Below are 13,705 nucleotides of genomic sequence, written 5' to 3' on the forward strand. Positions count from 1 at the left end.
GTTCGTGGGTGGGTATGGAGAGGGAGGGGCAGGGGGCCCCCGGAACATTCCATGAACCAGCCCAGACGGTTATGCACAATCGACCCGGTTAGATACGGCAGCCCCCACCCCACCCCCTGCTCCGTGCCGCCATCCCTGCCAGCTCACTGGGGACAAGATGTTCTAAGGTGTGAGCTGAGCTAGGGGGGACTTGCAGCTGGCAAGGGCTTCTAACTGCCCCCCTGAAGGGGCCATGCCTCTAGCAAGGAAGGATTCTCTTTGCGGGAAGCTCAGGTTGGGGGGTGGGGATGAGAAAGGGCTGGAATGTTCTGGTAAATCCCCGAGGGCTGCTCTTTTCATTTCTACGCTGGCAGTGTGGACTCATCACAGGTTCCCCATCTAGTTTCTATTTCGACCCTGTCCCCCTGCCCCCACACGGACTCCGCTTCACCCCTGGACCCTGGCGGCCATGGCGCAGGAGCACCGGGCCTGTGGGTGCGTTTTGAGGGTGATCCCAGAAGCCGGCCCTTTCAGGAGGCTGTCAGAAAACTCCATTCTCCACGAGGCAGCAGTGGGGTTTGCAGCGAGGCCTGCTATAGGAGCAGGGATTGGGGGCAATCCACGGAGCTCTGGGGCCCATACGAAAGCACGGTGACTACATCATTCCTTGAGGACCCGCCCTGCTTCTCCCCTATCCCACCCTCTGGGGAGAGGGCTCCTGGCTGCCCACCCTGGAGTCCTGCGACTGAGTAGATGGAAACAGAACCCGCCAGGAGCTCTGGGGCTGGCTGATGGCAGGGGGCTGGGCCACCAGGCACAAGGAGCAACATGGAAAGAGTCCCTCCAAGGCCGCCCCTCCTGGGCCGGGTTTGCCCTCTGTCTTCCCCACTGGAAGTGGAAGGCCTGGCTGCACACCCACAGCCGCACGGGTACATCTGCTCAGTCATGTCCGACTCTGCGACCCTATGGACTATATCCCTCCAGGCAGCCTCTGTCCATGGGATTCTCCAGGCAGGAATCCTGGAGCAGGCTGCCATTTCCTCCTCCAGGGATTTCCCCAACAGGGATCAAACCTGCGTCTCCTGCATTGGCGGGCGAGTCCTTTACCACTGCCCCGCCTGGGAAGCCCACTGCCCCCACGGCTCTGAGCCAAAGGCTGGTCCTGCTCCTCTGCAAGGCTAGGAGAGGGGGAGGGGGGAGAGAAGCCCCCAACATGCAAGGCCATTAGGAATCTGCATGCCGTCATGCCCCACAAGCTCAGCCCTGGGCCCACTCCATCTTTTTACCATAACATTTTTATTAAATATAAGGAAAATAGGCGGCGACGTCTGCTAAGGTCTGAGGTCAATTCTTCACATGGCGCGAGGGTCACAGAGACACGACATCAATCGTCCATTAGCAGCAGAAGAGACACTTTAAGTTGCCCCAAGGGTACAAATCTCGTTTATAAGACAGCAGTGCTGGCCTCTTAAGAAAAAGCAAAAGAGAACCAAACAAAAAAAGAGGTTTTGAGGTTTAGACTCCAAAACAAACGTGGCCACAGATGCCGCAAATCCCTCGTAGGGAGCAGCCTCACAGCCTGCCTGACTTCCCGCACCAAGTGGGCACAGGCCCGGCGGCACGCCAACCTGCACACAGGGCGGGGGTGGGGGAGCAGAGGGCTAGAAAGGGGCAGAAATAAAACCACGGGACAGATGCGCTGTGAGATTCTGAGGCCCATGTCCCCGCTCACTCGTGGGACAGGGCCAGGGACGAGGAGCCTCAGCCCTGTTCTTGTTACGGCCCTGCACGTCACCCAGAGCCAAACGGAAGGCCTAAGGCCCCTAAGGACCATCTCTGGGAGGTGGCTGTGGTTTTCCCTCCTGAAAGCAGGCGATCGCACACCCTGAAGGTGCCAGGACCCAGGTCAGGAATGGAGAGGAGCACTGGTCCCCTCCCACTCAGCAGCTCGGGCTCACTGGGGAGGCAGAAACATGCCCTTCTGGCCACCCCGAGTCAGGCACCTCCCAGCCGCCTCTCCTGCTCCTGGGTGTCACAGAGATCTGGGGTGTGTTTTTTTAAAAAAAGACACATGCAACTCAGAGTGGGCGGGGGGAACTGGAGGATCAAATGAGTTCGCATCTGAATGTCTCAGACCTCCAGGCGGAGGGAGGGGAGAGAGGGGAGACAAAGCCACACACAAGACCCCTACTCCCACCCGCCAGGGAGAACATGAGGTGGGCGAGGAAACCGCCTTGGGTGTGAGCTGGCGGCCACAGCACGTCAGCCACGCTGCTGGCAGGCTCCCCCCGAGGGCGTGGAGCCAGAATCTGCTTCAGGAAGGAAGCAGGGGCGCAGAGGGTGCCGTATCTACGCAGCAGGCCCCAGGAGGCCGGCCCAGGGGTAGGGCGGCCCAGTTCTCTGCGGGAACCTGCGCCCACCAAGCCCCTGGCAGAAACAGCAGACAGCCAAGCCGGTAACCGGGGTCTGGGGAGCTACCTGCGGGCCCCGGCCCGGGGCAGCAGCACGGGGGCACAGGCGATGCCGGCAAAGGACTCGGGAAAGTGCAGGTCGCGCTCCCACTCGTCCGTCTCGGTGTTGTACACCTGCACAAGGCCGGTCACGTTGTTGAGACGCCAGTTGTAGCCCCCGACAATGTAGATCTTCCTGTCCAGCAGGCAGCAGCCAGCCTCAGACTGGCCGGCCCGCATGGGGGTGACGCTGGTCCACTGGTCCGTCTCGGGCACGTAGTACTCCACGGCCAGCACGTCGAAGCAGCGGTCCACGTGGTCCATGCGGCCCCCGAGAGCGTAGATGCGGCCGCCGGCGCCCACCATAGCGTGGAGCACTCGGGGCTCGCTCATGGGCGCCTTGAACTCCCACTGGTCGGCCTCGGGGTCGTAGCAGTGCAGGGCCTTCTTGTCCTCCACCGAGATGCCATAGCCACCCGAGATGTACAGGCGGCCCCCCGCCGAGGCGCCTGCGTGGCCCCATGTACGGCGCTTGAGCGAGCAGGCGTAGCCCCACTCGTTGCGCCGCGGGCAGTACCGCTCCACCGAGGCCAGGCTGCCGGCCCGGTTGCGGCCCCCCGTGGCGTACACCATGCCGCACAGCACGTTCAGCTGGAACTGGATCCGGCTCTCCTGCATGGCTTGCAGGCGCAGCCAGCGGTTGAGGTGGGGGTCGTAGCGGTAGCAGGCATCCACGGCGCCCTCGCCACTGCGGTACTGCAGGTGCTGGCCCCCGGCCACATACACGAAGTTGTCCAGCACTGCCACGCACGTGTGGCTGCAGCCCACCTCCATCTCCGTCAGCTCACGGAAGTGGCGGGCACCCGGCTCGGGCAGCTGGTACACCTTGCTGCTGACGGAACGGTCACTGTCTGTGTACGGGGTACCACCGAAGGCCACCAGCGAGGGCACGTCCGAGCGCACGGCGGTGCGTGACGACTGCATCTCGTGCTGCCGGAAGGGGAGCACTTGGTAGCTGAAAGCCTCCAGCAGGTACTGGCGGCACAGCACGTCCTCCACCATGATGTCCAGCGTCTGCACGTTGTCCACCAGGTCCGAGGGCCGCATAAGCGGGAAGCGGATGTGGCAGAGCACGTGGCTGGCACGCAGGCGCCGGGCTGGGTCGTGCTGCAGCCAGCGCACGGCCGCCCGGAACAGGTCAATCTCGGCGCAGCTCTGCAGCCGGTTGCTCTGCAGGAAAAAGACCAGGCGCTCGAGCGGCAGGTGCAGGAAGTCCTCCTCCTCGGCTATCTGCAGGAAGTGCCGGAAGGTGAAGGCGTCCACTGATTCCTTGAGCGAGGCCAGGCTGAAGGTGGTGGCCATGTGGCCGATGTGCAGACAGGTCTCGACGCTCATGGCGGCCTTGAGGAACTCCTCGCACAGCTCCACCACAGGCAGCATCTGCAGGAACACGGCGGCGCCCAGCACGTCCTGCACACAGTCCAGGTCCAGGGTCACCTCGGCGCTGTAGGCGAAGTCGATGATGTGCCTCAGGCCACGGGCCGACACGCCCTTCAGCTCAATGACGTCCTGGCTCGCCTCCCGCATGCCACCCGTGAACATGGCCCTGAAGGTTGGAAACACAGCGTGGAGGCTCAGGCCAGCCCAGGGGCCGTGTGCTGCCCGGGAAGGCCTGGCCCCCACACCCCAGACACTGTCCCCACGAGGGGCCCTGCCCAGCCTAACCCAGAGGTTAGCAGTGCTAGGGCCCACGGACTCAGAGGGTGAAGACCAAGGGTTGTGAGCTGCGGGGTGGGTGCAGTTCCACAAGAGGAGACCAAATCTTGGGTTTGGCTTTGACTCTGAGGACAGGACTTTCTTCGGAAGGACTGATGCTGAAGCTGAAACTCCAGTACTTTGGCCACCTGATGCAAAGAACTGACTCACTGGAAAAGACCCTGATGCTGGGAAAGATTGAAGGCGGGAGGAGAAGGGGACGACAGAGGATGAGATGCTTGGATGGCATCACCAGCTCAATGGACATGAGTTTGAGCAAGCTCCGGGAGCTGGTGATGGATAGGGAGGCCTGGTGTGCTGCAGTCCACGGGGTCGCGGAGAGTCAGACATGGCTGAGCGCCTGGACTGACTGAGGACGGGTCCCCCTGGCCCACCTTAACACCCGCCCTGGGAGAGCTCCCCCGCGGCAAGCTCCAAAGACAGAGCAGGGTCCCCCACGGCAGTGTGCGCCGCGGGTCACGGACAGCCTGGCCCACCGGAGCAGGAGGCTCCACCTTCCCCAGCCTGGGTCTTGGGTCACTGTCACATGGGTTGGAGAGGGGTGAGAGTCCCCAGGTCAGAGGGCCCGTCAGGAAGCTATGCTAGGGTCCCTGCCATCTCCGAGGCCTAGGTGGTCGGAGAAGCCCCCTGAGAACGGCCTAAAGGAACACCAGTCCATTGTGAGCCCCACCCCAGCAGCAAGTGACCCCGGCTCTGTCCGCCACGCGCTCCTGCTCCAAGAAGCGGTATTCACGTGAGTGCTGATGAGACACACGGGCCCTGGGTCCCAGCCCCCCACGGCTCCAGAGGGTCCCCTACAAGGAAGAGGGGTGAGAACCCCAGTGCCTGCTCAGGGCTCCTGGCAAGTTCTAGAAGATGGAGAGTGGCAGGGTCCCTTCATGGGACCAGCTGGCACCTTATCAGAGTTGTCACTCCCATCAGCACACATCCGTGACAGCTGCCTGAGGGGAGAACTTCAGACACCGCCTGGCAGATGCGCACCCCTAGTCCCCGCTGGGTGGGCCCAGCTCAGGCCAGGAGCAGAGGCAGCCAAGCTGGGGGCAGCCGGGGGCCACCGACTAACCACCACCCAACCCTTGGCAGCAGCGCTCCACCAGCCCCCGGACCCCGCTTCTTCGTGTCCCCACAAGTTCCATCAGCCCATCGAAGGCAGAAGCGATCACGGCGATGGGAGGGAGCATTGCCTTTTAAGGCCTCTCCGACTGCAGTGCCAGCGCAGAGGAGCCTTTAAAGGGCATTTCTGGCTCGGCCGGCCCGCCCGTCCCCAAATCCAGAATAAAAATAGAAGCAGCGCCCCAGATGGCTTGGCTGCTCCAGCTCCCCAGAACGGCCTCTCTGAGCCCGTGGGGCGGGCAGCCAGGGGGCGCATCAGGCAAGGCACCCCAGTTGCAAGGACCGTGAGGCCCAGGGTGGGCACTTGGGCTGGGACTCTAAGAGACGGCCGGCAAATTGGGGCTGAAGAACCACCCCAAGTGGCACCCCAGCTCTCTCAGGTGGCAGGAGGAAGCTGACCAGTTGGTCACTAAGGGAATGAGGGAGACTGTCCCCAAGCTGTGACAGCTTTCCACGGGTAAGAATGGTTGGGTGGGACCCTCACTCCCCTGCCCAGCCGAGCTCTTCAGCAAAGAGACTTCGGGGCAGAGAGACCCAGACACCCAGCAAGGCCTTACTCATAACACGGCATCTTGGACAGAGTCTGGCACCCACAGGGGCTGCCAACTAGGTGTACCATCCATCCCCCGGCCTGCACACAGGCTCGCAAGGGCAGAATTCATGCCTTTGATCACTGCCAAATTCTCAAGGCCCAGAACAGCGTTAGGCACAAGCAGGCATCAAAGACAAAATGAAAACCCAACGGCGCCCTGCCGCCTTCGCAGGGCAGAAGCTGCTAAGCGGGCTCCCACCTCTGCCCCCAGGCATGCTCGGCTTGTCTGCTCTGTGTCCCCCTGGGTTGAACAAGCAGCAAACCTGGAAAAACCTGTGGGCTTACTGGACATCTGGCTTCTCTCTAAACCCAGAGATGGGCGAACCTCAGCCTCTTTCCCTCAAAGCCATCCTGGGCTGGATGCAGCTGGAGGCACAGCCCTGGGATGGTCCCTCTGGGACGGGCGGTGCCCCCACTCCACCCCGGGGCCCGCGCGCACCTGAAGTAGTCGCTGCAGGCAGCCAGGACCACCTTGTGCGCGTGGAAGGTCTCTCGGTTGACAGTGAGCACGACGTCCAGGAGCTGGCCCTGGGCGCGGAGGGCAGCGAGGCCCTGCAGGAGGCTGGTGCTGTGGCCAGGGGCCGAGAAGGTGCACTTGAGGGCCCCGTTCTTGTCAGCCATGCTGTGGGGGAGCAGAGGTGGGCAGGCAGCTGAGAGGCCATGGAGCCATCTGCTCTCCACCCAGGGGCCCTGAGCAGGCTTGGCAGGAAGCTGCCCTGGGTGGAAGTGAAGTTGCCAGAACCCATCCCTGAGAAGCGGAAGCCGGCCCTGGGTCCCAGTGGTGACTGCCACCTGCCCGCTGGCTGGCCTTGGCAGTGGAGGTGCACGTACAGACTCCATTTGTCGCCTATGAAATAGGCGAGGTTTCATGCAAGACCCACAGAGGCTCCCACATATCCTTTTCCTTCTAATTTAATTGGGGTGAGATTCATATAACAGTCATCATTTTGCCGGGTACAATTCAGTGGCATAAAATCCACTCACAAAGTTATGCAACCATCACGGCTATCGGCGAGGCGAAGGCAGACCCATGCCCACTGCCAGTCCCCCACAGCCCCTAGTCACCGCTGCTCTGCTTCCCGTGGCCATTTGCCTGATAGGACCAGGGATCACACTCGGGCCCCCTCCAGTGGGAGCGTGGAGTTCTTATCACTGGACCAGCTGGGGCGTCCCAACCCCATGGACCCAGGGCAGTAGGAGGACACAGGCGCACTGAACCCGAGCTGAGGAAGCAGCAGGTTGCATGGGATCTTCCTGTCACCCTGGGGCCAATATAAAGAAGCCATAAAACCAAGTATAACTGCCCTCAAGAAGATGGATTTACCTGTGGGGGCAGCTTGCTGGGGGGATGGGAGAAGGAAGACACATTCTGGCACATCCCATCAAAATGAGGATGCTCAAGGCAAAGGCTGTCTTATAATAAAAATAAAGTTTTGAAAAGGAGAGGGATGGCCACAACCCAAATGCCCACCAGTGGATGAATGGGTAAATGAAATGTGTATGCATATGACGGAATATTACTCGGTCATGACAAAGAATGGAGCTGATTCAGGCTACCATAGGGAAGAGACTAGAAGACCTCAGGCTAAGTGAAAGAAGCCAGACACAAAAGGTCGCATGTTCATGATTCCATTTATATGAAATGTTCAGGAATCCACAGACAGAAAGCAGGTCAGTGCTTGCCAGGGGCTGGGGGTGGAGGGTGGGGAGTGACTGCCCACCCAGGGTTCCCTTTGGAGTGATGAAAACGTTCTGGAACCAGAAAGACACGCTGGTTGCACAACACTGTCGAGGCACTTAACGCCGCTGAATTATCCTCTTTAAAATGGTGAGTTTTATGTTATATGAACTTCACCCGAAAAACAAGACAAAACTCAAGGTCCTTGGAGCCTTCTCAGGTCCTGTGTGAAGGCAGCCACGACCTCCAGGGCCTCACAGTACACAAGGCCCTCTGTGGCTCCATCCCTACTGTTCCTACTCACTCCCCTTCATCCCCTTTGCTATTTCATCTTGGAAAACTTTTGCAGAAATGCATCAATAAGTGAAGAGTTTACGGAGAAGGAAATGGCAACCCACTCCAGTATTCTTGCCTGGGAAATCCCATGGACAGAGGAGCCTGGATGGCTACAGTCTATGGAGCCTCAAAAGAGTCAGACACAATTTAACAACTAAACAACACTAAAGTAAAAAAAATAAATAAGTTAAGAGTTTAGGAGGCCCTAATGTATCACTTCATCCTCCAAATGCAACAGAAACAGACAACGCCTGGACTTCCCCGGCTAAGACTTCGAGCTCCCAATGCAGGGGGGCCACGCTGATCCCTGGTCAGGGAAGTAGGCCTGCACGCCACAACTAAAAGTTCACCAGTCACGTGCTGCAAGGAAGATCGGAGATCCTGCACGCCGCAGCTAAGACCCAGCCCAGTCAAATAAATATACATGTTTTTAAAGCTCCAGACTTATAAAAAAAAGAAAGAAAGGCACATGCCCCTCAGCCTCCATGGAGCCAATAACCTTCCCAGGGCTCTCCCAGGCCCCCCTCACCCAGGCAAAGGCCAGCGACCCCAGTCCCCTGCTCACTTCCCATGGCCCCAGCTCTCTGGAGCGTGCTTTCCCATTCCTGGGACAGACGCCCGCCCACAAATGAGGGCCAGGAATGTGGGCACTGGTCCTTCCAAGAATGCAGGAGGAGAAAGAAGGCTTCTCGGCTCCCACTGCCCACCAGCTCCCCAAACATGATCGGGGCCAAGCACACGGCATTCAGTTGCTGCCGACAGGAGGTCCGCAACTTGCACAGGCTGCCCACCTCAGTGGCCCTTCTAGAAGCCTCAAGAAAGGAGATGAACTAAGTCAACGGGCAGAGGGGGTGCAGGGCCCTGGGCGCTGCCCACAGACCTGCAAGGTGCTCAGGATTCCGAAGGTGTGGGGACGTGTCGGGGGACACCACCTGGTCTGAGTGAAAAGCCCTCCTGTCCCCGGAGGCAGGAACACAAGCGACTCAGAGCATCTGCGCTGGAGAGGCTAGCGGGCCAGCGGCGCCAGGAACCAGGCCTGGAGGCTGGGTGTGCAGACTGTGGAAGGAGGGAAGGGAAGGGGCCCAGGAGGACCCTGAGTCTCTAGCCTGGCTGAATGGAGTGCACGCCCACCTCACATGCCCCCACCTCTCCCAGTGCTGCTCTGTCCAGGCCATCCGTCCTGGACGGGCCACTGCCAGGACCCAGGTCTCCGTCCTTTTGGTTTCCCAAGGCCCGCAAGTGACCCCGTTCTGAAGATCACGGATCCTCGGGATTCAGAGGACCTCAAACTGCACCCATCCCCTGGCCAGGACATCTCCAGGGACAGGGTCTCACTGTGTCCTCTCGCCGACACTCCACAATGGGCTCTGGACTGCCGGAGCCAACACCATGTCCCACAAGAGCCTCCAAGTATCCTGGAGGTGCTCGGGTCCATCCTGAGCTCCTCAGAGCTTTCTGTCAGCCCCATGGTCCCCTCCCAAGGGTGGGAGGACACAGAATGAATGAGACAGAGCAGCCGGCCCTTGCCAGGCACACAGTCAGGGAAACGGGGACCCAACATGGTCAAATTATCCAGAACGGGCCTGTCAGTGTCCTGTAGGAGGGAACAGGAGCTGGGAGCAGAGAGGGGCAGAGGCCAGAAAGTGGGGATGTCCCCAGCTTCTCCTCCTCCCAGCTCTGCCACCCCTGAGGTTAGACAGAGGCGCCCAGCCTCTCCCTGGGAGCACAGGGGCTTGGTATGGGTGTTGGCCCTATAGCCTGGCTTCCATCAGGGCCATCCCTGTGCGGGGTCACCTTCCAGCCCACAACGGGCCCCCCCCTGCCTGGGGCCAGGCGCCATCTTCCCTGCGCAGCACAGCGGCCTAGGATCAGCGATAGCTGATGGGAACCTCCCTCCCGGGGCCCGGCGGTGGAGAAGAGGCCCACCTCAAACCAGGGACGGTGTTAAGACATCGACGCAGACTCGGCTGGACTAGGTGACTCCAGGGACGACAGAGCCACTCTCCACAGACACCACTCTGTGTGCACAGCAGGAGCTGCGGGTGAAAAGTGATGCACACACAGCACCAGCATGCCACGTGCATCGCCAGGATCTCCTAGAGTCATGCAAACCTGGAGCCTAGCCCTGAGCAGTGTCTGGAAGGCTGGGCCAGTACCCAAAGCCTGGGAGACTCATCTCAGCCAGACCCACTCGAAAAGCCTGCCAGGGCCGCACCGCAGCATTCGCCACTCGAGGCCCCGGCACCTGGAGTGAGGTGGAGAGGGCAGGACTCCAAGGCCGCCCTGCTATCTGCCAGCCACGTGACTCAGGCATGTTCCTCAGACCTCTGAGCCTTGATTTTTCTCAGCTCTCAAACGAGGCAGAGGTTGCCAAGAGGCTCCAGGGCCCCCATCACCTCCCAGGAAATGAGGGACGGCAGACTCCCTATTTTCCCCAGCTTCACTTTGGGCTGGCCAGGCCCAGTGGGGGGCTGCACCCTGCCACCACCCCTACAAGCTGCCCACCTGCCTTTGAACGGGACCAAGTGCTTGGGAACTTGAAGCTTGGAACCACCCACAGAGCGCTGGCTCATGGCAGGTGCCAACTGAGCCTGGCTGGCCTCTCCATGGACACCTCGCCTCACACATTTTTACACTCCCACTACCCAGCCTTTGCCATTTTGCTTTTAGCTGGCTTTAGTTTATTCTTCGAAGTTCCTCTGAGAGTGTGAGGCAAGGTAGGAGGATTTCCTGTGATTCCACTGAGCCCTGGGGACTGGTACACCCATGCATATTTTCACCAGAAGAAAGATCTCACACCTGAGGTAACTTCATCCTGGAGCTGCTTGGTCCCTGAGTATATATTTACTGTGGTCCTTCATATATAAAGAGCACCAAGAAATCAACACAAAGCCAGCAATGTCACAGAAAGATGTGCAAAGGTTGTGGGCTGATGGTTCATGGGAAATGAAGCACATCTTCTTGGAAGGACCTCAGAGTCAGCTTCACTTATGATAAGAAAAGTGTGCTTCCCAAAGGACTGGCTTCACCCCTCGGGGGGGGAGGGGGGGCAGAGTCATCAGGCAGGCCATCTGGCAGCAGACACTCTTGTCTATTCCCAGAGGCAGTTTGAAATGGGTCAACACCCAGGAAGGCAGTTTGAGAGACCTAGCAAAATTCTAATGGCTCATCTTCTCAACCTAGCAAGTCTGCTTCCAGGATTTTTCTGAGATACACTTACTTGTGCAAGTTGAGAGATGTGTGAGGATATTCGCTGGGGCCTGGAGATGGGAAACAAACTAAACACCCTTTAAGAGAGCACAAAGGGCTGCCCTCCAGCTGAGCATGGAGGCCGTGCATACTCTGAGCATTAAAAATCTCCTATAGGGCTTCCCTGGTGGTTCAGAGGTAAAGAATACGCCTCCCAGCATAGAACATGCAGGTTCGATCCCTGGATCAGGAAGATCTCCCAGAGAAGGAAATGGCAACCCACCCACTCCGGTATTCTTGCCTGGGAAATCCCATGGACAGAGAAGCCTGGCGGGCTACAGTCCATGGGGTCGCAAAGAGTCGGACACGACTGAGGAACTAAACAACAGTAACAATGTGGGATTTAGGACACCTCAGCCCAGAAAACCCCAACCCAGCCCAGAGCACTGCTGCTTACAGGGCGTGGAGCCTACGTTGCGCCCCGTGGGCAGGAAGCAGCCCCTCTCTGCGCATGCCTCGCCCTCCCCAGGCCCGCCTCCCTGTGCCGCCAGCAAGGTGCCCAGCACCTCAGGAGGCTGTTTTCCTCCTCCCATCTCAGAAATGGGACAACTGTCTCTGACGCCCTGACATCTACCCCCACACACACACCTCGCAGTATCTGGGGAGCTCGGGGAGGGAGAGAGGCAGCTGGCCTGGACAGACAGGCAGGCGTGGCTGGGCGGAGGTGGGCAGCAGGAGGAGGGAGGGCCGGAGCCTGGGCCCGATGACTAAGGGAAGGCCCGTTACTCAGGCCGGCCCAGACAGGGGGCGGCGGCGAGGCGGGGCCACGGCCCCCAGGAAGGCGGCGGCGGCGGCAGGCCTTGAGCTGGTCCGAGCCTCCAGACAGCCACCCGAGCCACGGTCACCCGCGCTGAGTCATCGGAGCCAGTGCGTCAGCAGCCGGGTCAGGGCGTCTCTGCAGGCCGCCCCAGCTGCACCCTCAGCCTGGATCTGGCCACGGAGGGCATGCCCCCTGCTGTCCTGACCCCAGCCCGCACACCATGTCCCCCTGGCACTGTCATCGGGCACCCTCGGGCATGTGCAGGCCCGGGCGTGACACGGGGACACGGCGGCTGCTCCCTAAGGGTGTCCCTGCACAGGGCTGGCGGCTGGTGGGACTGTGTGGGGGGAAAGCCCGCCCGGGACACCCATGGCAGGATCCCCAGGGCCTCCCCAGCCAGTAAAGCCCACTGCCCGCGCTGTCACCAGATCCTGGCTGGCACCCCCTGCTTGGGCTCCCTCCTTCCCCCTTAGTTGTTCATGAGGTCAACAGCCCAAAATACACCATGGGCTAGAGCCATTGCCTCAGAACCTGCTTTGAGGGGACCCAAGTCCAAGGCATAATGGCGTAGTGAGGGGCCGCCGTGGGAGGTGCGGGGCCACGTGAACAGTAACAGGCCCCTCAGGGGCGCTGAGAGCTGTGAGGCACAGCACTCGGCATGGTGGGCGCTCCCTGCCTCCTGCCCTCACCCGCCTGCTGGCCCTGGTCTCCACGATCGGTTTCCCAAGCTCACAGGAGAGATCTGAAGCCCCGGAAAGCTCTTTTCATTGGAATGTCCAAAACAAAGAGAGAGAGAAGAGGCAAGAACAAGAAAGAATTTCATGGAAACATTTCTTTGGGGTTTTGTAAAATCCTTTCCCACCCCCACATGGAGCCCAAAACTCAGGCCAGAACAGTCTGACGGTATTGCCCCTTTAACATACTGTTCTGACATGCAAATTCCCTCACTTCCCCTCAAAACGGAGAGCACTTCCACTTTCAAAGCCAATTTTGGTTTTATTGTCCATGTGGCTCGATGGAGCGCAGCAGCGCAGCACAGCTGGTTGGCTCGCGCCCCAGCCGACGCAGTACCAGGGAGTTCCAGGCCACTCCGCCCCAGCGTCCTGGGTACAGCAGCAGGAAGACGCTGCACTTGTGGTGGGTGGGGGGGAACACAGGGGGCCAGAGACCCTGAGAGAGAGTCAGAAACACAGAGAGAGAGACAGACCAGAGAGAGAAAGAGAGACAGAGAGAGAGACCAGAGAGAGAGAGAGACCCAGAGAAGAAGAAACCAGGGAGAGAGAAAGCAACCAGAGAGAGAGAGCCCCAGAGACGGGGGAACAGAGACCCAGGGAGAAAGAGAGACCCAGAGATGGGGGACAGACCAGAGAGGGGCACGGGGGCTGGGGACGGGGCTGGGCTGCAGACGGAGAAGCACCGGCCGCCCACCTGCCACTTCCCTGGCCTGTCTCTCACACCACCACCCCTGGTCTCCTGTCCAACCACACCGGAAGCTTCTCTGGCCGCTCCTCCCGCCCGCTTGACCCCTCACACAGCAGGCTCGCTGACGGAGCACATGCGGGGCACAGCCCAGGAGGGCAGTGTGGCAAGTGTCTTCTTCAAGGTGGTGAAACTGAGGCCCGGAGTGCCCCCACCCCCACATCCTCAGGCTACTCCCACTTAATGCTCCTCTGCAGCTGCTGACTCGGCCAAGGCCACTATGCTGACCCCTGGGGTCACAGTTCCACGGATAAAAGGTGCGTCTGAGCCAGGGTCCCACATGGCCCCCAAAG

General features: G+C 60.1%; 1 protein-coding gene across 3 annotated transcripts in view; it reads right to left on the minus strand.

Annotated features, from left to right (window-relative positions):
- The window catches only part of KLHL26 (kelch like family member 26), a 28,199-nt gene continuing 14,494 nt past the window's right edge, over positions 1-13,705 (minus strand). Inside the window, exons 2-4 of one of the 3 annotated variants that reach the window (XM_052643047.1) lie at positions 6,350-6,532; positions 2,458-4,035; positions 1-1,446 (exon numbers count right to left, since the gene is read on the minus strand). In XM_052643047.1, the coding sequence (XP_052499007.1) occupies positions 1,395-1,446; positions 2,458-4,035; positions 6,350-6,532 (1,813 nt within the window). In that variant the 3' untranslated portion in view covers positions 1-1,394. Of the gene's footprint in view, positions 4,036-6,349; positions 6,751-13,705 lie in introns of those variants that run through there. The other 2 variants (XM_052643048.1, XM_052643046.1) reach the window with 2 other exon arrangements.

The sequence above is a fragment of the Budorcas taxicolor genome, chromosome 7 (genome assembly GCF_023091745.1).
Source record: "Budorcas taxicolor isolate Tak-1 chromosome 7, Takin1.1, whole genome shotgun sequence".
In the NCBI taxonomy this organism is placed as follows: domain Eukaryota; kingdom Metazoa; phylum Chordata; class Mammalia; order Artiodactyla; family Bovidae; genus Budorcas; species Budorcas taxicolor.